The sequence below is a fragment of the Mus pahari genome, chromosome 2 (genome assembly GCF_900095145.1).
Source record: "Mus pahari chromosome 2, PAHARI_EIJ_v1.1, whole genome shotgun sequence".
NCBI classification, from domain to species: Eukaryota; Metazoa; Chordata; class Mammalia; order Rodentia; family Muridae; genus Mus; species Mus pahari.
The window spans coordinates 69,215,092-69,239,874 of record NC_034591.1 but is presented as its reverse complement, the minus strand read 5'-3'; the positions used below and the strand labels follow the sequence as shown (position 1 = coordinate 69,239,874).

The window sequence follows — 24,783 nt, the reverse complement described above, 5'->3', positions numbered from 1 at the left end:
AGGACCAGAGCTTTTGCTTCCCTCACACTTGAGAAAGTATCCTCACCCAACTTAGGGCACTGTAGATCAGATAGACAAGGAAGGAAAGGACTGCCCAGCGGGCGCCACCTGAGGGCGCCTGAGGTCAGCCTATGGCGGGGAGTGAGGCAGCGGGGCGGGGGCGGGACCTGGGGCTGGGTTGTGGCCCTCAGGAGGTGGGGCGAAGGAGGGAGGAGGCGGGACTTGGGTAGAAGGGCGGGACCAGGCCTGAAGGAAAAAGGCCCCAGGGACCGCGGAGAGTGGCGAGGGGGCGGGGCTGAGAAGGGGGCGGTGCGCAGGGGCGGGGCCGAGTCTGTCGTAGTGAGCCCTTTGAAGGCGCGAAGACTCCGGGGCCAGGGATGGGTTGAAGCGGAAACGCGGCGGTTCCACCTTTCCCCTAGCCACAAAGCCCTCTTGCCTCACTTCCGGCCTCTCTTCCAATTCTGGTGGCCTAGGATCCTCTGAAGGGCTCCCAGGGCCACCGCTCCGACGGGCCACGCGGGCGCCCCACCCTCAGGATGTGTTACCTAGTGCGCGGTCACCGCCGCCGTCACAGGCAGCCTCAACCCCTCCCCGGCCTACCCGCAGCCCTCCGGCCTTCCTCCCCCGCACCTGCCCGCACGCTCCCGGGGCCCGCAGGTGCGGAAGACCACGAAATTCCACGCCCCGCGGAGAGGAGACCCACCAGCTCCCGAGACAAGACGGGGAGACGCGGTCGGGTAAAGCTCCAGGGCAGATGTGTCAGGTGCGTGCGACCCCTGGCTGCACGGCGCCTAGGGACCCGAGTCCTCCGAAGGGATGGGCTTCTCTCCAGCGTTCTGGGGAACCCAATGTCCCCCATGAGGCCAGAGGTGCGCACCACCCAGTTTAACTGCCTGAGAAACAGAATCCGCAGAGCCTTTAGAGGAAGGGCTCTTGACCTGTTAATGATGAGTCTCCCTGCTTAGAAAGGCCCCCGCGGCAGAAGTTACCTGATTTTTCTTGAATATTGTTAAATTTGAGGTGAGACATGAATTGTAGTAGGGGACTCAGTGCTTGCTTCACAATGTGTTCATCTTCCACTCCGCAGGTTTGCTTCAGTTTATTTCCACAGGTTTGACAGCATCCACAGACCCTCACAGCCAGTAAGAAAATAAGCGTCTGCTTTTTGTGCATCGATGAGTTGAATTTTGCCAGCAGAAACTGTTTCCTGTCCGGTCTAACCAAGGCAGTTTACAAGTCCAAATTTTCATTTTTATCTATTTATTCTCCAGACTGCCATTTTAGGCAAGAAGCATGGAGGTAATTCACGGCAGGCCTCACTGTTGCAGGGACCTTGAAGGAGCTGACATTCTGTCAAACACCTTTTACTCTAATGGACTGCACACCCCGTACGAAACAACTATTCGGCCAACTGCTTCACAAGACAGGTAAAAAAAAGGTTAGAAAAACGCAGGAGAAAGATGTCAGCACATTTGTGACTTTTTCTATAACACACTCACACATAAGCACTCCCATATATCACATGAAGGAGAAGGCAAAACATGAGTAAAGTACATGGTTAATCTGTTAAAACTGGAAAAGGACTGTAGACTATAACAAGGAGACATATTCTTCCACTGCATTCTACAAGTAAGTGTGTGTGTGTGTGTGTGTGTGTGTGTGTGTGTGTGTGTGTGTGTGTCTAGGGACTGAGTGCAAACCATGCCTGCTAGGCAAACACTACCACCAAGCTCCATTTCCAGCCCTGTTCTAGAACCCTAGAATGGCCCCTTCCTTCACTTGGAGAGTGTTTTTTTAAAAATATTTTATTTATTTATTTTATGTAAGTACACTGCAGCTGTCTTCAGACACCCCAGAAGAGGGAGTCAGATCTTGTTATGGATGGTTGTGAGCCACCATGTGGTTGCTGGGATTTGAACTCCGGACCTTCGGAAGAGCAGTCGGGTGCTCTTACCCACTGAGCCATCTCACCAGCCCGGAGAGTGTTTATTATTAATAGAGTACTGTGGTATGCCTGCCCACCAACACCTTCTGCCAAGAATCCCAGAGTTGGTTGCAAACATGATGCTCTGTGAGCCCTGCACCATATTTTGTTGTAGATCTTCCACTCCTCATGACAGCCATGAGTACAGTAGAACTGTTACCCTCTTTTACCTATGATATATGTACGGTACAGACACATATTTCGCCAAACTCTGTCTCAGCTACACCCCCCAACCCTGTGATTTACTTGAATCATTCTTAGAGGAAGACTAAGTCTCTGTTGCTAAGTACCTTGTGTAGCTGTGTTCTTGTGTTCGTCTGTTGCTAAGTACCTTGTGTAGCTGTGTTCTTGTGTTCGTCTAATTTCACATGGCCAAATCCCTAATAATTCTTTGTAGAAGAGGATAGGTAGAAAGATGTCTCAGCTGGCACAGTGCTGACCACACAAGCCTGAAAATGTGAGTTTGATCCCTAGTACCTACATAAAAAGCAAGTGAAGGTGGCATGAACCTGTCACCCCAGTGCTGGGGAGGCAGAGACGGGAGGAGCCCTGGAATACCTGGGGCTCAATAACTAGCTAGTCTAGTAAAACCTGTAAACCCCAAGTTCAGTGAGAGATCCATTCTCAAAAAGTGGAAAGTGACCAAGGAAGATGTTTAATGTCAACTTCTGGCTTCACAATCTGTGTAGAAACACACATACAAACTTTTTTCTTTATTCTTAGGGAATTAGACAGAAAGCCACCTTATCTCAGTTTAAACACTTCCAAAGTAGGGCTGGAAAGATACTTCATCTGTTAAGAGCACTTGCTGTTCTTTCTAAGGACGCTAGTTTGGTTCTCAAGATGTGAGTCTGGCTCCCATATTCTATATTAATGTGGAAGCTTGCAACCGCCAGTAATTCCAGTTCCTGAAGATACAGTGCCCTCTCCTGGCCTCCTAGGGCAACTGCACACACGTGTACCATACATACAGTCATGCATATATGCACTCATAAAACAAAAACCTTCCACACAGGCAATACATTCTACTTTTGACTGTCCCTGATTGTTGATCATTTTCTTTGTGGTGTTTCTAAAAAGACTTTTTCTTTCTTGTAACTTCAACCTGCTTTTTCTGGCTTTTCAGTCTGAAACTTGTGAAATGATAAGTAATTATTCCCAGGCCTGGAGCTCTTCAAGGGTCTCCCTCAGGGTCTGAGTGCCAACACTGGTTCTCCAAGACTCTGCTCTTACATTTAGGCTCTTGCTGTCCTGGATGGGTTTCATGGACCCATTTCAATTTATAAACCTGCTCTTTGCAAAAGAACTTTTTTTTCAGGGCTAGAGAGATGTCTCAGCTTTCAGAGCACTTGCTGCTCTTACAGAGGACCCAGGTCCAGGTGCTAGCTCACACTCCAGCTATACAGAATCTGATACCCTCTTCCCGAATCTCTGAGCACCAGGCACACATGTGGTGCACATACATGCAGGCAAAATACTCATATTAATAATAAATATGTAAACAGATGTTTGACATGATCAGTGCTTTTGAAAACATTTGAGAAAGCTAAGGGCCCATGCGATCAGTTTTCCAGAGTGTGAGTTGCCATTTAAAGCAGAACAACCATCCCTGGCTTTCACAAGCAAGCCTTGCTTTCCCTTTTATTTCCTGTGAGCGCTCTCATGCTTTAGTCTCCAGCACAACACCAGGATGGCCCTGTGCTCCTACAACCCTTCTTAACTCCTTCAGAAGGAGCCACCAGGCAGCCTCGAGAAGATCCTTTCCCTCCCTCGGCATTCTGGATGCTCTGGGAAGTTTCATCAAGATAACAGCACCATCTCCACCCCATCATACTTGAGGCCTGCTTCCAAACAAGTTCTGGGTCAATGACTCTCAAGGGAAACCACAGGGCACTTACCAAAGCAAAACAGAACAATGGAAAGCAGGAGCCCCTGCATGCCAGGGAGCACTCTCCCGAGTGGTAATGAAAATCAAAGGCCTGGTGTACGCTAGCTTTCAGAAGCTTAGCTTCTAAGCACAGACATAGGCATGCCCTTATAAAAATGTCACAAATTTTTAGCTAATTTGGCAATGTTAATGTAGTATACAATTATACCAGCCTACTTTGTTTTTTATGTAGTGGACAAAGCAGAGTACATTAAATCACCTATGGATAATCCTAGCAACTTATCCCTGTAATTTGAGCACTTGGGAAGCTAAGATGGTACCACTGAATAAGAACTGTTGTCATGAGTTCAAGGCCAGTCCAGACTACCAAGTAAGACCCTATGACCCTATCTCAAAAAAAAAAAAAAAAAAAAGAAAGAAAGAAAGAAAGAAAAGAAAAGAAAGAAAGAAAGAAAGAAAGGTCACTTGAGAAGCTTTGTGAAAACATATATTATCAGGATTCTGGAACACAGAAGAAGGGCAGAAAGACCAGAGGAAGACTGGGTTAGCAGAGCATTGTGTAAACAGTAAGAGAGTCAGAAATAGGGCTCTGGCTTACCCAGCAACCAACGAACAATGTAACCTTTACACCCTTCTTCAATTACTTTATTCACTTGTATGTTTTAGAACAGTTACAGTAGCCACTGTTTTCTATCATCTGTGACCCTTTGAGAATGTTAAGTAAGTTAATAAGCAACATGTCGTTTGCATGTTTTCTATTGAAAGTTTAGAGACTAGGAGCAGTTTGGTGGCAGAGCGCTTGCCCCACGCAGGAGGCTCTAGATTCCAGTTCCAGCACACACACACACCAAGTATCTACAATAAAAGGAAATAGACTGGGCATGGTGGTTCACTCCTGTTAATCCCAGCATTTGGTGGACTGAGGCAGCTGAATTGCCATGAGTTCCCGGCCAGCCGGCACACAGGAAGATTGCAGGGGTGGGTGATATGGGTCACTGCTGATTTAGGCATTAACTCTTATTTTAATGTTTTTTTTTTTTCAACTTTCCAATGTCACTGCATGTCAGTACACATGATTGATTAACATTTCCTTCTGGCTTGTCTTCTGGGACAATGTAATTTATTGGGGTCAGATATTGAGAAATTAACTCATTTATGATTCAAATGTAACTTTACAAACTTAAAAATTAAAGCTTAGCTTGTCATTAATCACAAGTGTTTAATATTTTCCCTTGTCATGACCCCTAAACCATGTGTGTTGATCATAGTCAGAGCTGGGGAGAGGGGAAAGGTCTGACAAGCTATTTGCCAGGGCCCCAGAACAACCGTCACCAAACTTTCCTAAGCTGGTTAGTGCAGAGCGTAGGACATGTTTGGGGTTTACAGTTTCATCTTAGATACTCAGTTCTGTTAGAGTGAAGACAGCCACAGGCTAGCCATACATAAATGAAATGCAGTATTCCAGTAAAATACTATTTTCAGAACAGTTAGCAGGTCCATGGGCCATAGCTTAGTAATTATTTATCTCAAAATTTCATTCAGTTCTATCTGTAAGCTAGTCCTGAGAGTTACTTCTCCATTACACTCAGCAGTTATGTGTGTGTGTGTGTGTGTGTGTGTGTGTCTGTGTGTGTGTGTGTGTGTGGATGCTCTAAGCCATGGTTTGTGCTGACAGAGGTAGCTGGCAGCTCAGGTGTCTCCAAGCTCCACTCCATATCTCCGACTGCTCCCCTACACTCTCATCGTACAGCCCACAGGGCTCAGGAAGCCTTCACGAGGTCTAAAATCCTAAAGAATCTAATGGGGTTCTCAGCGCAGTCAAGCAGCATCAGTCTGTCCTGTCTCACCAGGTATCAGGAGCTGAGGGAGGCTCTGCCACAATGCAGGCTTCGGTGGGGTGCCGATAGAGAATATGGTGGTGTGCTTCCAGTTTCCCTTCCCGAAGAACACAGGCCAAAATGTGAGCCTCCCCGTCTCATGAGCAAAGGACACCAGCATTACGGATTTGGCGGGGAGATCTGGCCAAAGTAAGTGAACTTTCCAGCACTTGCGCTCCCCCAACCATTTCTCATCCTTACTGTTGGGTCTCTGTCAGCATGTCTGCTTCTAGACTCCTCTTATTGCTTATAGAAAGACACAAACAGAAAAGCGGGTTCTGTGCTTCCCATTGTGAAGTCAGCGGAAGTCTGTAGGATTTGTTTTATGTAGCTATCATTTGAGATGTTGAAGTACTGTGATTAGAAACTCTGATTAACTTCTCACTTAATAAAAGCAAGTGAGGGCTGAGAGGTGGCTCAGCTCTTATGAGCACTGGCTGCTCTTTCAAAGAACCCGGGTTCAGTTCCTAGCACCCACCTGGCAGCTAACTCTAGTTCTGGGAGATCTAACACTCCCTTCCAGACTACACAGTTACTATATGCATGTGTTACAAAGATACATACACATGTAAACACATACAGCCACACACATAAAATAAAAATTTAAGTTAAGTGAGATAAAAAGGTAGGAGATTGGGTTAAAAATGGTTTTGCTTGAGCAGAAGCTAACCCAATCTGTATGGACGTTCTTGGCTGGGGATGCTGCCTTCCGGCTCACTCACAAGTCTTTACAGCAGTATTCGAGTCTGCAGGACACTGTTTGCCGGTTGAATCGTGTGTGTCTGGGGTGGAGTACAAGGAGGTCAGAGGACAACATTGAAAGTTGGTTCTCTGCTTCTGCTATGTGAGTTCTGGGAACTGGTCAGGCTTGGCAGCAGGCACCTTTACCCACTGAACTCACTGCCCCACTCATATTTGTAAGTAATAGATGATAAAGTTATTCATTCAGCAAGGGTGTTCAAAATACAAAACTAAAGGAGCCTGGGGCTGGTGGTGTGGATATGTAATCTAACTAAGAGGCTAAGGCAGGAGGATCAGAAATTAAAGGCCTGGACAACTTAGTAAGAAAGACCTTGCCTAAAAGTAGAACATAAAAGAAAAAAAAAAGTTCCAGATATAGCTCAGTGGTCAGTGGTGAAGAACTTGTCTAGCATGCACAAGGCCCTAGATTTAAAAAAAAAAGCAAGCAGCAAATTAAATTAGATGCCACATTATTTGCTAAAGGTTATTATATTTATCCAGAATGGATTCCATAAAACCATGGCACAGAGCCACCTTTCCTGCCTTATCTAACACTCTCAGTTGCCTGGTTTACTAACAGCCTAGGTGAAGCATGTGAAAGACATAAATTATGAAAAATTAGCCACCACTAGAAAATGAAATGTTAATCCAAGGCCATGTGCAGCCAGTGATCTTCTCTAAGCGTCAACAAATCAAAAGCAAGATCCTACAGAGACAAAACGGAAAGACTCAGACACATCACAGATAGTAAGGATCTCAAGTTTGAACACTTGTTCAACAGACCTTCAAGGTTCCACTCTCACAGAAACCCTCAACTGTGCTGGTAAGTCTGTAAGCTGGAAGCTTCACTCTTCCCGGGAGCCTTTGAGACACTGCAGATCTATAGAGCAGGGATTTGCCCCCAGGTTTGCTTGATGCTAAAGTCCCAAGTGCTTCCACCTGTTCCATTTATTGATTCACCTATTGTCTACTCCATAACTTGAACATAGCAAGCATTGGCTTAGCAACTGGGTTACAGCTCTTTGAAGAATAAACAGATGTGGTCCCAACATCTGTATGTTAAAAAGGTACAACATTCTAAAAGAATTAGAGGTAGTCACATATAACTTCAGTGTGGTTTTTAAAAACAAAAACAAAAAAATGATAGGGGGAACCAAAAAGACTAGGGTTTTGTTGTTGTTGTTGTTGTTGTTTTGGTTTTTCGAGACAGGGTTTCTCTGTGTACCCCTGGGTGTTCTGGAACTCATTCTGTAGACCAGGCTGGCCTTGAACTCAGAAATCCACCTGCCTCTGCCTCCCGAGTGCTGGGATTAAAGGCATGCGCCACCACGCCCAGCTCAAAAAGACTAGTTTTAAACATTCAGAGAAATCCAGTTTGAAAGGAAGAGGTTCATTGTTCTGACTGGACAAAGCCTTAAGACCCTGAAGAGGAAGTACTATTCCCCTTAGAGACATCAGTCTTCCCCAACCCAGACTCTAGGTTAATGTATCTGTTTTTCTCCTGCTTCTTTATGTCAGAGCCATTGTTTTAGCATACTTCTCTTGAAAACATCTTTTCAGACAGTCTTATCTTCTAGAATACTGCAAAGACTGTAGTTATGATTTATCTTCTCCCCCCCAAAAAAACCCAAACCCTGTCTTTTCCTACAGTATTTTTCTTTCTCTCTCTCTAAAAAAAAAAGGCCTTTTATACAAAACATTTTTCAGGTTTCTAATAGGCCAAGCCTGAATTATTTCATAAAAATATTGCTTTTGAAACCACAGGTCATTTTCCCTGGGTGGGGAAGGCATTTCAGTTGGGCCTCTGGTTCCACAGCCACTACTTATGGGGATGTGTACTGGTTATTTTGTGTCAACTCGATAAAGACCAGCTCCCCTGTGGATTAAGGAATTGTTTCTATCCCACTGGCCTGTGAGCACTTCCTTGACTGATGACTGATGTGGAAGGGCCCAATTCTCTAGGTGGGCTGTCCTGGGTTGTGTAAGGAAGCAGGCTGAGCACGAGTCAGGAGAAGCCAGCCTGTAAGCAGCACTCCTCTTCTGTGGCTCTGCTTCACTTCCTCCCTTTAGCTTCTTGCTTCAGTCCCTACCCTGACTTCTCTTAATGATGGACTGTATCCTAAAATGTAATAAACCCTTTCCTCCCCAACTGGTTTTGGTCAGTGTTTGTCACAGCAACAGGCAGTAAACTAGGACAGAGTAGGCTCCTTCTTCTTCGACAACTCTATACCTGCTCCTTAGGGAAATGTCATGGTGAGGATTATTTGAAGTAAGGCAATGAAAGAGCAAGGCTAAGGGAAAGTTAGCTATCAGCGGAGCAACTCTGTCATGCTGTGGGAGACATCACTCCTGGCATGACAATAGCTAAGTAAAACTCTCTAAAGGGATTTTGACCAATACTCACTTAGCCATAGTGTGCACGCTTTGGAAATTCTAAGTTGAGTCAGACATCTCCCAGGTCATCCATTCACTGAGAGAATAGAATCACCATGATGAAAATGTGTAGTCTTGTTTTCACTTTCAGAAATGCTTTTATTTATGTTTAGACAAGTAACAAGGCATTGAGTCTCCAATAGAAAAGAGGTAGACTCCTCACTGCACCCTGGCAAATGGTGAAAGTATTAAATAGACCTGTAGTGCCATCCGAACTAAAGGCTCTGTGAACTTTTTCATGGTGGCCTTTAATGGTAATGACGGTGGTACTTGAAAGTTAATGTGACTACATGAAGAAAAACTTAAACTGTGTAAAAGATAAAAACAAATTCAAAATTTATCACCAGACAAGAACCAAATAATAAAAAAGAAAGAAAACCATATGCCATTAATAGGAGCCAACCAAGGAAAGAAACTTGCATGTGACTTTTTCCAGACTCTAACTTAATGTCTACCAAGAAGGCATTTGGAGCCAAGCAATTCTTTGTCCCACAGATTGCAAGATGCCTAGCTTCCCTGGCTCTTCACCTCTAAACAACCATTAGCCATGACAAATGGGGCAAAGCCACCACCTCACACCCCTGTGCTGTCCCATCCTGTTTAGTGGAAACTTCTTACCTTACAACCTTAAAGCACTACCTTTTGTATGCTCTATATAGCTCTATATAGTTATGGCTGTATTCACCTGTTCGTCCTTTACTGTCTCATGAATGTGCCGTATTTTTGTAAAACTACATTCAGTTTACTGTGCTGTCTTTTCAGAAAGCTCCCTATTGAGCAGTATTACTATATGACACAAAACAAGAAGAGTGACGTGTATGGGAACGACTCTTTGTAAGTCCTGGGCAGGGCTGCTCTATGTGAGGTAACAGAGGAATAAGAGGAAATGAATTATGTGAGAAGTTCAAAAGCCCTTTTACAGAAATAAACCTCTCCTTCATATTAATGATCACTAACACTGGAAATCAGCACTAAGCAAATGGAAACAAACAAACCAAACAGGCTCTGTGTGGTCTTTAAACAAGCCTGAGGAAACTAAGGGAGAGCAGGAGAGCAGGGCATCACCCCAGGCCACGCCCCTGCCTTCCCCCTTCTCAGTCCAGTAAGAGCCTGTTAGATGTTTTTAACAAGTCACTGGAAATGCCAAGAGTCCTCAACACAATTTGAATTTGAGTTTATGATGAGAGAGGTTATTATGATCACCTAATTTAAATAAAAGCACTGTCTCTTTATAGATAAGGGATACTGCTATCTCACCTGCAATTCAAAGTGCTGTCTCCATCACATTAAATTGTTCTGAAATGGTTTCTTATGTATACTGAAAGACAACTACTTTATTTTCAACTAAAAAAAATGCCATCTCCTTAATGGAGCCCAGTTCCACATACAGTGAACATACAGCAACAGTAGACATGAAGGAACACTGTACCCTTCAGATTTGTCCTAAGAAGCTAATGCAATATAGGACTGAGCCACTAGAGGGAGCCAAAATTTGTTTTTGCCCAAGCTTTACCTGTTTGCAGTTCACTAATGGAACTCAGACATGGCAGAATTAATGGCCTGATGTCAAGAAAACAGTGTCTCTGTGCATCTGTTACTTTGGTTGTATCTTTTAAAAATTTTAATATTTAAAAACTATTCATATAATGTTTTCATTTTTAAACAAGTCCATTTTAGTCATGAATTATCATAGCAAAATTTGTCACATGAGAACAATTTTAGATGCCAACTCATGTTTTAGTTATATAAAGTCATCAGTCTAGCAACACTAAATCCTTTGGATTCACATATCTGTCACTTCCTGTCCCTACTTTCTCCCTCAGTAGCATAGCTGGAAGACAGAAAATGATTGTTTTTTTTAGTTCATACCCACAGAATACAAGATCAAAAGCATTATGACTCAAGCGAATTGTGTGTTTATAATGCACTATAATAGGATAATATAGTTATGTGGTTTGCTGCTTCCTTGTGAATATATCCAGTATGGAGGATATCTAAAGCAATTAACAGTGTATTCAAATTTTCTTCCCCCCCCCCCCCAAGACAGGGTTTCTCTGTATAGTCTTGGCTGTCCTGGAACTCACTCTGTAGACCAGGTTGGCCTCGAATGCAGAAATCTGCCTGCCTCTGCCTCCCGAGTGCTGGGATTAAAGGTGTGCACCACCACGCCCGGCTAACTCGGGATCTTCCGAAAAGCAATCAGTGCTCTTACGGACTGAGCCATCTCACCAGCCCCAAATTTTCTGATTTATTCCAAAATAATAACATTCTGATTATTTTCTGCACCTGAAGTCTTTCAGAGTCTTATGAGCATGGGCTGAAAGTATCAATATCAGTGTATAACTATCTCTCTTCAGGTGCTTGCTTCTAGCATTATGGTATTATCTCTTGGCCTGTGGCTTCAGAGTAGTTAGTAAGTACACCACATCAGAATGAACTGGCTCAGAAAACCCATTCCTCTGGGAACTTGGTTGGTTTTGTTCTCTACCCTCTGGTGATTATGCAATATTTACTGTCACGAACGAGCAGCCGTGGGCAAAGGGACAGAGCATAAGCAGTATTTATATATCCTCCCGGCCAGTCCACACAGGTTACTTTAGGACACATCATTGCATCACACATGATGTCAGACTCTCAGGACTGTCTGGCTACTGCCTGGCTATGACTGTAGAGGTAAGGACAGGAACTTTAGCCCCTGAACCTTCCCTGCAAATAAAAACTGCAAAAGCTTTGGTGACCAGGACTAAGTTGGAATCAATGGGAAAACCAACCAGTAGACAACCGAGATATGAAAATAGCAATGCCTGTGTCTTATCATTGTGCAAGGCAATAAAAAATTACCCACATGTCAACATGGTTTAAGCACAGAATATATCTTCATATTCTTTTTTAATAGGAACTCAAGTGTTGAAAAGCTCCAACTTAAATTATGACTTTTTTTTTCCTGTTTCTATTCAAGGCTACCCAAACCACCTAATTCAGCAGTAAGGTAAGCACATACTTTCTGTTTTCCTCCCCATTGTAATAAAAAGTGAGAGCTCTGCTTATGACTTAGGTAGGTCTGAGTACAGATGGAACTTTTCCTGAAAGCTGCATTTGAACTGCTGGAGAACAGTCTGGCAAAGTCCGAGGCACTGGTGTTCTGGTTTCTCTCCCCTTAGATCCAGTCAGTCTTTCTAAATACAATTTTACTTTAGCATAGTGTTGGGCTTATCTACATATTTGAAGTTTCTCTGTGTACCCTACTCCCCCTCCTGTGAGCCTCTTAATGTCCATGCAGCATGTTTTTCATAGCAAATGAACCCCAATGATGCTCTGTAATTAAGAGCCCACACTTCAGATCTGACCAGTTGTGTACACTGTCCTTTTCTGTTCCCGGATTACACTTAGAGCATGGGATTGCACTTAAAGCACGTCTCTTCAGGTGCCTCTTGGCTGGGACAGCTCCTTAGACTTGACTTGTTTTAGAATCTTAACAGTTTTGAGGTTTATAGAATATTTGTAGAAGGACCCCAAATGGAATTTGGCTGAATTTTTGTTTTTAATGGTAAGATGGGTGCTGTGTTGGAGAGGAAGACCACAGGGGTGAAGTGCTATTTACACGCTGTCCTGTTCCACTTGATTTAGTGCTGAGGTGACCCTTGGGCACTGGGCTGGGGATGCTCACGGGCTTCCCCGCTGCAGTTACTCTTTCTGTCCTTCCTTCCCCGTTGTGCTCTTGAGAGTTGATGTGTGCAGATGGCATCTGGAATTCTGCATTAACTTCCAAGAGCAGAGCATCTGCATAAACTGTTTGGTGTTGGGATGTAGCTAAGATGGTAGAACACTTGCCTAGTATGCACCAGGCGCTGGGTTTGATTCCTAGCATGTGCCTGTAAGCCTAGCACTCTAGAGACAAAGGCAGGAGATTATGAGTTTAAGGTCATCCCCAGGTATATAATGAGTTTGGGGCCAACCTGGACTACATTAGTTTCTGTCCAAAAAATTCCTTTCTGGTATTCTGCATGGGAGTTTTACATAGTCTTCTAAGAAATATTTGGTGTTCTTTTTTTTTTTTTTTTAAATAATAACCTATTTCAAACTTGTGGGTGTTTGTCTTGGTTTAGGAACTTAGGGAAGGGGTTACCTTTGTGTCTTGCACTGGCTGTAAGCTGTTCCTTGAATCTGTTCCTGTATTCTGCTGATGTCTCCCACAGGGCGGTGGGCCATGGGTGGGGCGTTACTTTTATCACTTACTCCCTTTCTGACACTGTGAGATAGTTCATTTCCTGCCCACTCCCGAGATCAGCAGGGACCTTGAGAAACAGAACTCCTTTTATAGAAACTGGCATAAGAAACTGTATTTGAGCAGTAGGTGCTCCTGGCCACCAAGTTCTCCTACACCTAATGGAAATATTAACATTTTAAAACTGTTTCAGCTAAAGTGAAGAGCTAGCTACTCAAAAAGCTGTCAGAATCCAGGTCAAGGTTGGGGAAGTCAGGTATTAAACAACCACCTTTGGTGAATTTTTGTTTGAGATTTTTAACTCTTCACAAAGCATGAGAAAGAAAAAGCCGTTTTGTGGGGTTATATTTCTTGAGTCTGCGTACTAAGACGCACAGCACCACAGTGTAGGCAGGGTTGGTCCCTTCTGAGAGCCGAAGGGAATCTCTAGCTGGCTCAGGGCCTGCTGATGTGCAGATGTGCCCCTCAACTCTCGCCCCACATGGCATTCTCAGTGTGCGCCTCCCTGTGTCCAAGTTTGACTTTCTTTTAGTCAAATAGCCCTCAAATTAGGGGCCCACCCCACTTCAGTATGACCCCCCCCACACCTCTTGCCCGACTACATGCACACTGATCCTATTTCCAAATTAGTTTGTAATAGAAGGCTTTGGGGTAGCATTTCAACACACAGATTTTTGAGAGGGAACACAATTCAACCTGTAACACGGGTCTTGTTTTCTAATTATAAACACCATTCTCTGTTCTGTGGCCCTTGCTGTCTCAAATTTCCTCCTGTTCAAACAGCTCCTACACTTCCCCTTAATCTGGGCCAGTTCTCCAAGCAATAGCAAACTTAGATCCCTCTGTCTTTTGAACATTTTTCTTCACTGTGCTATTTTGTTTTAATTTCAAAAGTGTGTGTGTGTGTGTGTGTGTGTGTGTGTGTGTGTGTGTGTGTGTGTGTGTGTGTGTGTGTGTGTGTGTGTGTGTGTGTGTGTGTGTGTGTGTGTGTGTGTGTGTTGATTGCTCAAAGAAACAAGAGGCCTGGGTTGGAATTCCTCAGACACTGGATTACTAGGCCAGATGCTCAAAATGGTTCTGTAAAAATAAAATTTATAGATCTCCTTAAAACATGGAATGGAAGTTAAAAGCAACAAAAAGTTCTTGTATGCTTCCTACAAACTATAAAATTAATATTGTCTGTTTTATCTTAGCCATTTAGGAAAACTACTCACTAATATAATTAAGTATGATTATTTTTCAAATTAAGTTAGTTTTGATTTATCTAGAAAAAATAAGATTTCATTGTTTTGGTAGTTTCTATAGAATGCTATCTCTGTGAGTCTAGGAAAAGTGCTCTGGGCCATCTCCATAGGATCAGCTCAGCATGTACCACAGCAGAAACTGGATGGGTTCTTTACTGTCCTTCTTTGTCTGTTTTTATTTACTCAATGAATCGTAGAGAAATCTGCTCATCGTACCCAGTTGAACATCCCTACCATACACACATAAGCCGTGGCTCCGTGTTTCCAACCTTTACATCGCCTAAGGACCTTTACACCGGTATTAAAGCTCGCACCCAGCAGCCTTTTCCTCCTACAGTGCCAACCAAGGCCGGTGATACAACCATTCTGAAGACAAGAGGTAAAATGTGACTTGAAATCAAAACTGTATGACTTCCTATCATTGGCATGAATTCAGTAGTAAAATCAAAAAATGGCAAGGAGAGCAGCGGGTGTAGTGACCTAGCACCAGTAGGTTAGGAAAGATGCCCAGCTGACCTGCAGTCACACCAGCCGCTGCAGACACTCATGGCTGCACTTCAAGCACAGCTTCTGTGGTAGAAACAGATCTCTCTTCCTGGTCTTACCGCACCCGTAGGGCTGGCTAATTAAAAGACCACACTGATATCTTAAGAATAACTTTTTGTTTACATTTTCAGGTAACCCTTACAGATATGAACTGCTTGATTTTCCCATGGATTCAAAGAAAAAAGCATTGACTTGGCCAGGTCAGGGTGTATATTATGATGTAAGTACCTTTCAAAATGTGTGTTTAAGGGGAAATTAATATAATTGTACCTGATACACTTATAAAATACACAAGCTAGTGCTGGAGAGATGCTCGGCGGATAGTGTTTGCTGTGCAAGCCTGGAGCCCTGAGTTCTGATCTGCAGCACCTACATAAAAGCTGGGCTGCAGGGCGGACTTAGCCAGACCGTCCAGCTGAGTCAGTAGTGAGAGACCCTGTTTAAGGGTTATAGTATGATAATGATATAGGAAGACACCCAGTGTTAACCAATGGCATGTACACACCCCTCAACATACACATGTCCACCCCACCCCCACCCACATACCTGTATGTACACAGTACATGTATCAGACATAAAAGTTCACATGGTGGACTGTTCATTTTATATCTAGATGAAAAGTGTACCATTCTTAGCTTTTACATTTTCTTACTTTATTAATGATTTCACATACTTGTGATAGTTATGGGACATCTCAAGAGGCATAAGACAAACATGGTTGTGTGTATGTGTGTGTGTGTCCATGTGTCCTTCAAACTACACTGGGGAAGGACAGCATTTCACATCCTTTGTGCTCTCTAACTCCACCCTGTGATAAATCATATATTAAGTACTTTAAGTGATTCCACCTAAGAAGAGAATAAATGGAAGGTTTGATTTTTTTAGAGAGATTCATCAGCTATTTTCATGCCAGTCATTAGTAATGCATTTGTATCAGAGTTTAAGAGAAAACACAGTATGTTAGATTGCTGCACTCAAATCTTTTGAGATAGATGATTTAAATCTTACAGTAATTTTCTAAGATTCTATCACCAAGCCTGGTTTATAGATGGGGACACAGAGACTCAAAGTTTGTGGCTATGCAGTGATTACAGAATTCAGGTTTGTGGGGCTTGTCTCTGCTTTTCACCCCTGTACCTGAACTCCATATGGATAAAAATGGGGCATTTTCAAACATTAGGGAGTATATCTAGGCATTTGAAAATAACAATAGCTAGCATTTATTGGCCAATTAGTTTCTAAGAGGCAGTGCCAGGTTCCTCCACATAGTAGCTCCTTACACTCAAGATTTTGTGAGCTAGGTAAGCAGATGATAATGCAAGGTAGGAAACATCTGAGCTGTACCTAGAAAACCACTGTGGCAAGCCACACGTGGACACTGCAGTGACACGCGGCTGTCCAAATGTAAACAACTCCCATTTGTGATTTGAAGTATGTCTGAACCCTTTACACAACCATTTCAACTGGACCTCGCTTTTTATATCCTTTAAAAATTAGTTACTTTTTTAAAAAAACTATTATTTTAAAAAGTTTTGCAGATAAAAACATCACAGGACCTCTGATTCTTTCAGGCAAAAATCTATCACATAAGTAACGTAACTATGAGGTTGTCCTGGTGAGCACCCCATTACTTCATGTTCCAATGGCCTCTATCGTGTGCTCCATGTCACTCCCCTTTGGGGTCCTCTTTGCCCAAATGGTTATGAAGCCCAGTGAGGCAGTGAGGCAGGAAGGCCTCTGAGCCAGCCTTCTCCCCTCATCTGCTCTTTCCTCAGTACACCCTCTTCCACGGCCTTCCTGCCTGTCTAAAAATTTCTCATTTTCCAGGGCTCAGTGCCACAATTTGTTTCTACTGAAACATAGTTGGGATTCGAGTCAGGAGTCCTTTGTTATGTTTAATAGCTGTCCTCTGTCGGCATCTCCTATCTCAGTGATATGGGAGACATATTGTTTCTTTTCGAGCTTTGATTAACTGTCTGTATGATTTCAGTAAAGCTGGCCTACAAACATAAAAAGATTGGGGGATGAGATAAAAACTGGAAAATACGAAATAAGTCCAGCGGGGATTTTTCTCTGCTAACACCTACTATACTCTATAGCCAATAGCCTTCCACACTGGTTTTATAGCTCATCAACTAATTATAACTCCTTTGAGAAAAGAGTATATTGTATTTATATCTTCTACAATGTCTTAGGGGGTGTGTTAGGTATTTGTTTATAACAGGATTTCATGAGCCCAGGCTGGTATTGTACTTGACCTGTAGCCAAGAATGACCTCAAACTTATGATCCTCCTGCCTCCCTCTCAAGTGCTAGGACTCCAGGTGTGTGCTACCGCACTGGTTTTGTGCCGTGCTGTGGGTGGAGCCCAGGCTAGGCAATCACACTGCCAACTCAGCTATATCCCAGTCCCCTCCATATTTGCTCTATACAAACATTCCCCTGGTTCTATTCTTTTTCATGTTTGTAATGTTTAATCTCTTTTGGGATCTGTTCTAATTAGTCATCATTTTTTAACTTTTTGATCATTTTTCAAACCATCCCTAACCTTAATAAAATTTTGCACTCTACTAGGTGGGGGGTACCTCCTGGTTCATCATCTTTTATTTTTGGTTTTGTTTGTATGAGTGCTTGCTTATGTGTGCAGTGTTTGTGTCTGGTGCCTATGGAAGTCAGAAAGTTCACTGTACCCTGGAACTGGAGTACAGATGGCTGTGAGCCACCATGTGGGTACTGGGAACCAAACCTGGTCCTCTGCAAGAGCCACTGGTAATCATAACCTAAGCGTCACCCTTCACTTGCTGTGAACTCGGAGACATGGAGATAGAGTGCCCTGCACTTCTCCTCCCCCGTGGCCCCCTCTTGCTACTTGACTGGGAGAGTTTATATAAACCAATGATTTTTTTGTTTGTATTGTTGGTTGGTTGGTTGGTTTTTGGTTTTTGGTTTTGGTTTTGTTGTTGTTGTTTTGTTTGTTTGTTTGGTTGGTTGGTTTGGTTTGGTTTTTTTTAAGACAAGGTTTCTCTGTGTAGTCCTGGCTGTCCTAAAACTCACTCTGTAAACCAGGCTAGCCTCAAACTCACTGAGATCTGCCTGCCTCTGCTTCCCAAGTGCCAGGATTAAAGGTGCTCAAGCAGCAGTGGTGTGTATATATGCACATGGGATCAGAGAACAACTTCCTGGTGTCACTTTCCCTTCTTCCAAGAATTCTGAGATGAAACTTGGGCTGTTAGACTTCTTGGCAAGCACTCCTACCTACTAAGCCATCTCACTGCCCTGGGGCTTAGTTCTGACAGAGTCCTTTGAATGCCACCTTGTCCTCATTCTCTCTGACATATACGTGAAGCTCATACATACTATGAGGATCGCTCTGTGCTTACTCAAACAAGGTCTTCTCTCTCCACTACTTTCTTACTCCTGAGATCTCTGAGATTACTCAGCCTAGCATACTTTTCCTTCCACAACTAGTAAACATCAGCATGTTTTAATATTTGCAAACTGCTGTTTATGTCACCGTTTGCTAATTAGCCTAAGTCCCTTTGCCACTTTTATTTGTCAAGAACAGAGTGCACTTAGTATTAGGTTTGTGATATCAAGTCTCTTTAGGGTATAATGTACTTTGTTATCATCTTTTGAGTAAAATGAGATAATTTCTCATACACTTCCCTAAGTTTTAGTTTCCTCCCCTAGCCTATTTATTAATTTAATGTTCATGGCAATATGGCTTTCCTTCATGTGTACAAAGCCAAGCATGTGTACAAAGCCTTGGCTTCCACTTGAAAGAGAACTTACTTATTTCACCATATGAAAGAGGTAAGGAACCTGCCTTCCTCTTTCCTGTTGGAAATGCCACCTACTTCTAGAGCCTCAGTGCTGGGACAGCTGTCACTTCAGTACAGCACCTGGAATCTAGACTCATCCGTAAATGGTTGTAGAAATTAGTGAACTCACGAGCAAACCTTTTAAATTAATGTCATCTGACCAACACCTGGACACCCACAAGCATGCCTCCCCATGCTACCTTCCTCCCACCTCCCCCTGCTCAGTCCCAGCCACACTGAGGGAATTGAGAAAGTGAAACGCCTCGTTTTCACTGATCCGCAATACTCTTCCACACCCCAGCATCCTCTCTTCCAATGTCCTAACTCGATGCCAAAGAAATCCACTACTTTATTTGCTCTCATTTGTGTCTTTTTCATTCCGTGTAAATGATCAAAGTTCACAATCATAGCTTATTAGTGTGATTCAGTGCAATTAAATGAATTAGAGTCTATAAAGAAGTCATGTCTAAAAATGCTACAGTCTTTCTAGAGGAGCCATCCATCTGCAATAAGCTTTCTCTTAATCCCCCTTTAAGCCCAAATAGGCACCATTATTCAAAATTAAAGCACATCCAAAAGAAAAAGTTCTAAAATTTCACTTATAATATCACCACTATATAACTTACTAATGTTTTAATGGAGATTTACAGAGTTGTGGTCCCTAGTACAGAGCCCTCAGGAATTTGCACATAATTCTGTATTTAGTACCAATAAGTATCTATTAAAAAATATTGAGCTATGGCTGAGAAGGTGGCTAAGAGGGTGAGAGCAACTTGCTGCCCAAGCATGAGGACCTGAGTTCGCATCCCAGCACTCACATAGACACATACCACATGTGCAAGCCTGTAATCCTGTGCAGAGACAGGGAGATTACTCGGATTCTAGCTGCTGTCTAGCTCCAAGCTCAGTGAGAGACCCAGTCTCAAGGGTGACAGGACACCTGACATGCACACACACACACACACACACACACACACACACACACACACACACTTGGCTAAGCTATATATCATGGGCTCTGCAGAAAACATACCATCCCTCTCATAAACTGGAGTGTCTTCCTGAGAGGAATGTTCTAGCAACTGGAAGTCCTTCCTGCCTATGTTTACCATTGTCCTGAGCAGGGTCTATGCTGGACATCCCTTCCCACTGAACACCTGTCATGATTGCCATCAGTTCCCCTCTCACTAGCCCCCTCAGAAAAGCCTCACCTTAACAGACACCCCATTCACAGGTTTCCTGGTTGGTAAACGCCTTGCCAGAACACCATAGGCAACACTAATCTTGCATTTCCTATTTAGTTTCTTGTGCCCTAGACTACAATCCAGCAGGTGATTATTAGTTCAACCAGGATAAAGTCCATTAGCCTAGCCTCTTAGGACAGTGTTTGAAGAAGGTTCCTGGTTTTGGGGTGTTTTGTTTTGTTTTCAAATAAGCAGCTCTAGAGATAATGTAACTGATAAAGAAAGAGGGCTTCCTGCTCTGCTGAGGATCCCAGTTTGTTCCCAGCAGCCACAGCTGCCTGTAACTCCAGTCGCAAGTGACCCAATACCTTCTTCTAGCTTTTGGGGGTTCCTGCACACGGGTGGTATACACAAACTGACACTGCCTGTGCACGTGTGTGTGTGTGTGTGTGTGTGTGTGTGTGTGTGTGTGTACAAATGAAATTTAATAATTACATAATTCTTTTTAAAGGGGCTTTTTTTATTTATCCCTGAGTAAGCAAGCCATAGATTAATTAACACTATATAGAGGTACTTATTTAATATTTCTTGATGAAGACTCAACTGCCTTATGTAAATGAGTTCTATACCTAAAATGAGAGTTACTTCAACATTAGAAGAATGCTAGCAACAATCTCACTCCAGGCCCAGGAACTTTTCACAGTTATTCCCTGCCCTTCCTATGGCTGGGCTCCTCCCGTGGGGCTGGGACTGCATGGTGTAAGGAGACTGTATCCATGTGCAGCACGCGTTCCTGCCTCCCACTCCACACTGGTCTAGAGACTCTCTGTATCCATCCTTAAGGGTTACAATACCCCAAACCAGTATACAGCTCTAGGCTCACAGGGTAACCACTAGGTGGCCATTGTCTGGAATGGGGGTGCCAAGGACCGAGCCAGCAGAAGAGAGCACTAGGAGGACCTGAGGCTAAGTGCAGCACCTGCCTTGTCCTCTGCCACCTCTGTCTTGGTGCAAAACTTGTAACAGACTAAGAAGCCCAAATTTAGAATGTTAAATGGCATGTCAAAGTAGATAATAGTTTGTTGATTTCAGCTAAACTGTTTGCACAAATGGTAGGTTTCCATATATACTTTAAACCCTAAGCTCTGCAAACATTAAAGGTGGGCTTGGCTCTCAGGCAGCAAACGGCACAGTGTTCCATACTGCCCACCTCCACCCTACTTGTGCTTCTGCAGCTTTTGTGTCCATATCTCTGCCTAGTTGCTGTGGTGTGGCATAACATGGCCTTTCTCATCTGTTCCTGGCCTTACTTCTCAATTCAACTAGAATCAACCTCTTTCTTCAGTAAACTTCCAAGTAGTTTTGTCTTAACCGTTTTAAAACAGCGGTCTGTTGTCAGCTGCATCTACCCCTTCTTGCTTGTGCTAGCCAGTGTGCCCCTGGGATGTTTGCTTCTGACGGCCCTTCTCTTCTGCCACAGGCATGTATATCCAGGCACTGACAAAACAGAGTCACACTGAAATGCATCTAGCCAAGTTTACATGCACAACTCTTTAGAGAGTAAAAAATACTGCTGTATATATAGAATGGCCATTATATTTGAATTTGAATGACTTAAGGTTTCGTCAGCTGTAGCCAACAACATCAGTTTCCTTCCAGGGACAGAAGACAAAGAAGCAGCCATTTTTTGGCTAAAAGCAGCCACCAGTACACAGACCCCTCAGGATGTCTAAGGATGTACTAGCAATAGAATATCCAGGGACAAACTCCAGCCAAGGTTCTCAGAAACTTTTAGAAGAGATGTTAACATCTTTGTGATAAAACGTGGTTATAGTTACAGCTAACATGCCTGGCTTGAATATTGTAATTAATGAAGCAAATGACCTCAACTGCTGCTTGCTGGGACAGTGAAGCAGTCCTTATTCAGGTATATACAATCAATAACAGCAATCTTTATGTTCATATTCTAGTTTCCTAAATGTGTTGAGAAAAACAAGCCAGTATTCTACCCCAAACCTCCTAAAACCTTTGCTCCTAACTCCTCTTTGAATCCATGGGATACGATGAGCTCTGCAAAGGACGCCAATATACAAAGAAATCTTGAGAAGTCTCACTGGCTCACTTCATACACTCATGATTTTACAGGTATGAGTTCATGCCAATACAAATAATGAAAACAAAAAGGGACACTCAACAAATGGCTATCACAATCTTCTATTTTCTGATGTTCTTCCATGTTACTCATTATAAATATGTGAATTCAGGTTAGTGGGAGAGCTCAGTTTCTCTCTTAAGTGTGTACCTGGGAGGTAGGGCTGGCTTATATTTTATTGGTTCTAATTTATATGATAAAGTGGGTAGGCTTTCCTATTTACAAAGTAGTTAATTATCATTTTTCATTTACTCTACCAAAATAATAAGACAATGTTTCCATTAAGGTCTGGGTCCTATGAGCCCCCTTGAACTGGATGATTACCATGAAAAGGAGCTAGCAGAACTAACTGGACAGATAGGATTTGACCCACAGCCTGTAAGTAATTGCAGTCAACTCTCAGTTATTTGGGGAGATTATCCAGGCCTCGTCTCCTTGCTCTTCCCATGTTTTATGTCTTGTGTATTGGTGGCCACCTAAGCAAAAGGACAATCTAGTTGGTTTTCAAAGATAACTGAGCTTACTGGAACTGATTTGGATATTCTTGTCACTATTTGGAAAAAGAAACTTCGTCATAGTATTTTTCATTAAACATATTTTCTATCATGCTACTGTTGATGAAGTAATTCACCAAAGAATTGCTTACAGAAAGTAAAACTTAACTAATGACTTCATGATTTCTGATCAATCCTGGGTCTCTACAGACTTGTGTAGCTTACCATTCCCATTACTTTTGAAGAAATTACTGACTTCTTCCTGATAGTCACAATAATTGAGAGTTGGCTGAATTACAACCAAAAGCCAATAAGTTTTTTGCCTATATCAATGGACAACTGATTATATAAATGGCTTGAAAGAAATTATCAAGTACTGTGATAAAATATACAATCTGTTAGAACAATTATATAAAGAATGTAAAATGACCTAATATTCATGTGTTGATTTACTGAATGCCTAAATTGTATTCTCTGTAAATATAAATTTTGAAAACATAACTTCCAAAGCTATAAATTGTGGAAATATATATAATATAAACATAAAAATATGGATAATTTTCAGATTACAACAAACACTTTATTTTATATTAGTTTCAGTATTTATTAAGGGGATTCCAAATCAAACACCTGGATTGGGTCCATAGCTATACTTTATCAGCCACCTAAGGGCTCTTAATCATTTTGGTTCTGTACTTGCAATGGGCATTTTCTGTTGGATTAGTTACATGTTCTGACACTGATGTGGGCTCAATTGCATGACTAACTCCAGGAAAGCATGTTTTAGTGGTGACAAAAATCCCTGTGAAGCTTCTTAAAGAATGAAATGCAAGTCCTGGAGGCAGAGATGTTCAGTTGGTAGTGAGCTACCTCGGCATGCATGCAATCCTGGTGTGATTTCTCAGCATGCATGCAATCCTGGTGTGATTTCTCAGCATGCATGCAATCCTGGTGTGATTTCTCAGCTCTTCGTAAAGCAGGCCTGGTGGTGCATATCTGTGATTCCAGCACTTGAAGACCAGAGGTAATTGGTCCAAGAGCTGAAGGTCATTCTCAGCTGCATATCAAGTTCAAAGCTAGCCTGTGATATATCATAAGAAAAAAAAGAAAGTACTAAAAGCTGTTGCTCATGTGACAGATACTATTAAAGTCTGATATCCTATTTTTAATGACAAATTAGTGAAACATATCAGGAAGCTGAAGTCTTTCTTTGCCTCATATTTTCTAAAGCTTGCTTAGCTAAAGGTTATAACAATTAATGATCCAGTATGGAAATGCCTACAACTACGACAGTCCAGAATGATCATCCTCCAGAAGGATTGTTCAAAGCCCTTTATTCTTTAAGTCTATGCTACTGTTGCTATTTTATCACCACTCTTTTTTTTTTTTCCAAACATGGGGTATCATGTAGCCTAGGCTAGCCTCAGATTTTCTATGTAGCAAAGGATGACCTTGAACTCCCAATCCTATCTCTATTTCCTTAATGTGTGGGTTACAGGCTTCTGCCATTATGCCCAGTGTTATGAAGCACTACAAACTGAACCCAAGCTTCTAAGAAAGTGAACTATATCCCTACCCGTTCCCCAAGGCACACGCTCATAACTATTACCTTTCCCTTGATATAGACATATATACACTTCTTTTTGATGTTTTATTTAGCATATTATAAAAATTTTCAATCCTACAGAAATAATTTTCATTTAAGACCTGTCTATTCACCAGCTAGATTCTACCATCAATGCTTAACTCAGTCTTTTGTATCATCTATTCCCTCTAACCACCCATCAATAATTCTATTATTTTTACATATTTTAGAATTTAGACCTTAGTATACTTTATCCTTTAAGATTTGATATGCATACCATTTACCTGAGTTAAAATTTTGGTTTTCTGTTCTTCATTCATTGTGAAGTATGCATTCATTAAAACTGTACAAATCTTAAATGTACATCTGTCAAAACAAAAGCATATACCTTTCATTCAAGCCTCTGCCACAAAATAGAACACATGTCACCTCTCCCTTCTTCCCCCGCATACATAGTTCGAGTAATAATATCCTAAATATGTTTCCTTTTTTTGCAGTTTCCAAGCTTGACTGCATCCATATTTTTAAAACATCTCAAAAGCTCACACAGACAGGGCAGTGGGTATAACTCAGTGGCAGAGCATGTGTCACAGACAGGGCAGTGGGTATA

General features: G+C 42.5%; 1 protein-coding gene and 1 long non-coding RNA gene across 4 annotated transcripts in view; one reads left to right on the top strand and one right to left on the bottom strand.

Moving 5' to 3' along the window:
- Positions 1-382: 382 nt before the first annotated feature.
- C2H7orf31 (chromosome 2 C7orf31 homolog) overlaps positions 383-24,783 on the top strand; it is a 26,437-nt gene continuing 2,036 nt past the window's right edge. The window contains exons 1-9 of one of the 2 annotated variants that reach the window (XM_021191624.2): positions 383-763; positions 1,272-1,427; positions 5,723-5,899; positions 9,686-9,757; positions 11,883-11,912; positions 14,590-14,771; positions 15,070-15,158; positions 21,913-22,087; positions 22,381-22,472. In XM_021191624.2, coding sequence (XP_021047283.1) covers positions 1,294-1,427; positions 5,723-5,899; positions 9,686-9,757; positions 11,883-11,912; positions 14,590-14,771; positions 15,070-15,158; positions 21,913-22,087; positions 22,381-22,472 — 951 coding nt within the window. In that variant the 5' untranslated portion in view covers positions 383-763; positions 1,272-1,293. The remainder of the gene's footprint in view (positions 764-1,271; positions 1,428-5,722; positions 5,900-9,685; positions 9,758-11,882; positions 11,913-14,589; positions 14,772-15,069; positions 15,159-21,912; positions 22,088-22,380; positions 22,473-24,783) is intronic. The other variant, XM_029535095.1, reaches the window with a different exon arrangement.
- LOC115063397 overlaps positions 23,159-24,783 on the bottom strand; it is a 5,620-nt gene continuing 3,995 nt past the window's right edge. The window contains exons 3-4 of one of the 2 annotated variants that reach the window (XR_003843262.1): positions 24,458-24,539; positions 23,159-23,669 (exon numbers count right to left, since the gene is read on the bottom strand). This is a non-coding gene — a long non-coding RNA (uncharacterized LOC115063397). The remainder of the gene's footprint in view (positions 23,670-24,457; positions 24,540-24,783) is intronic. The other variant, XR_003843263.1, reaches the window with a different exon arrangement.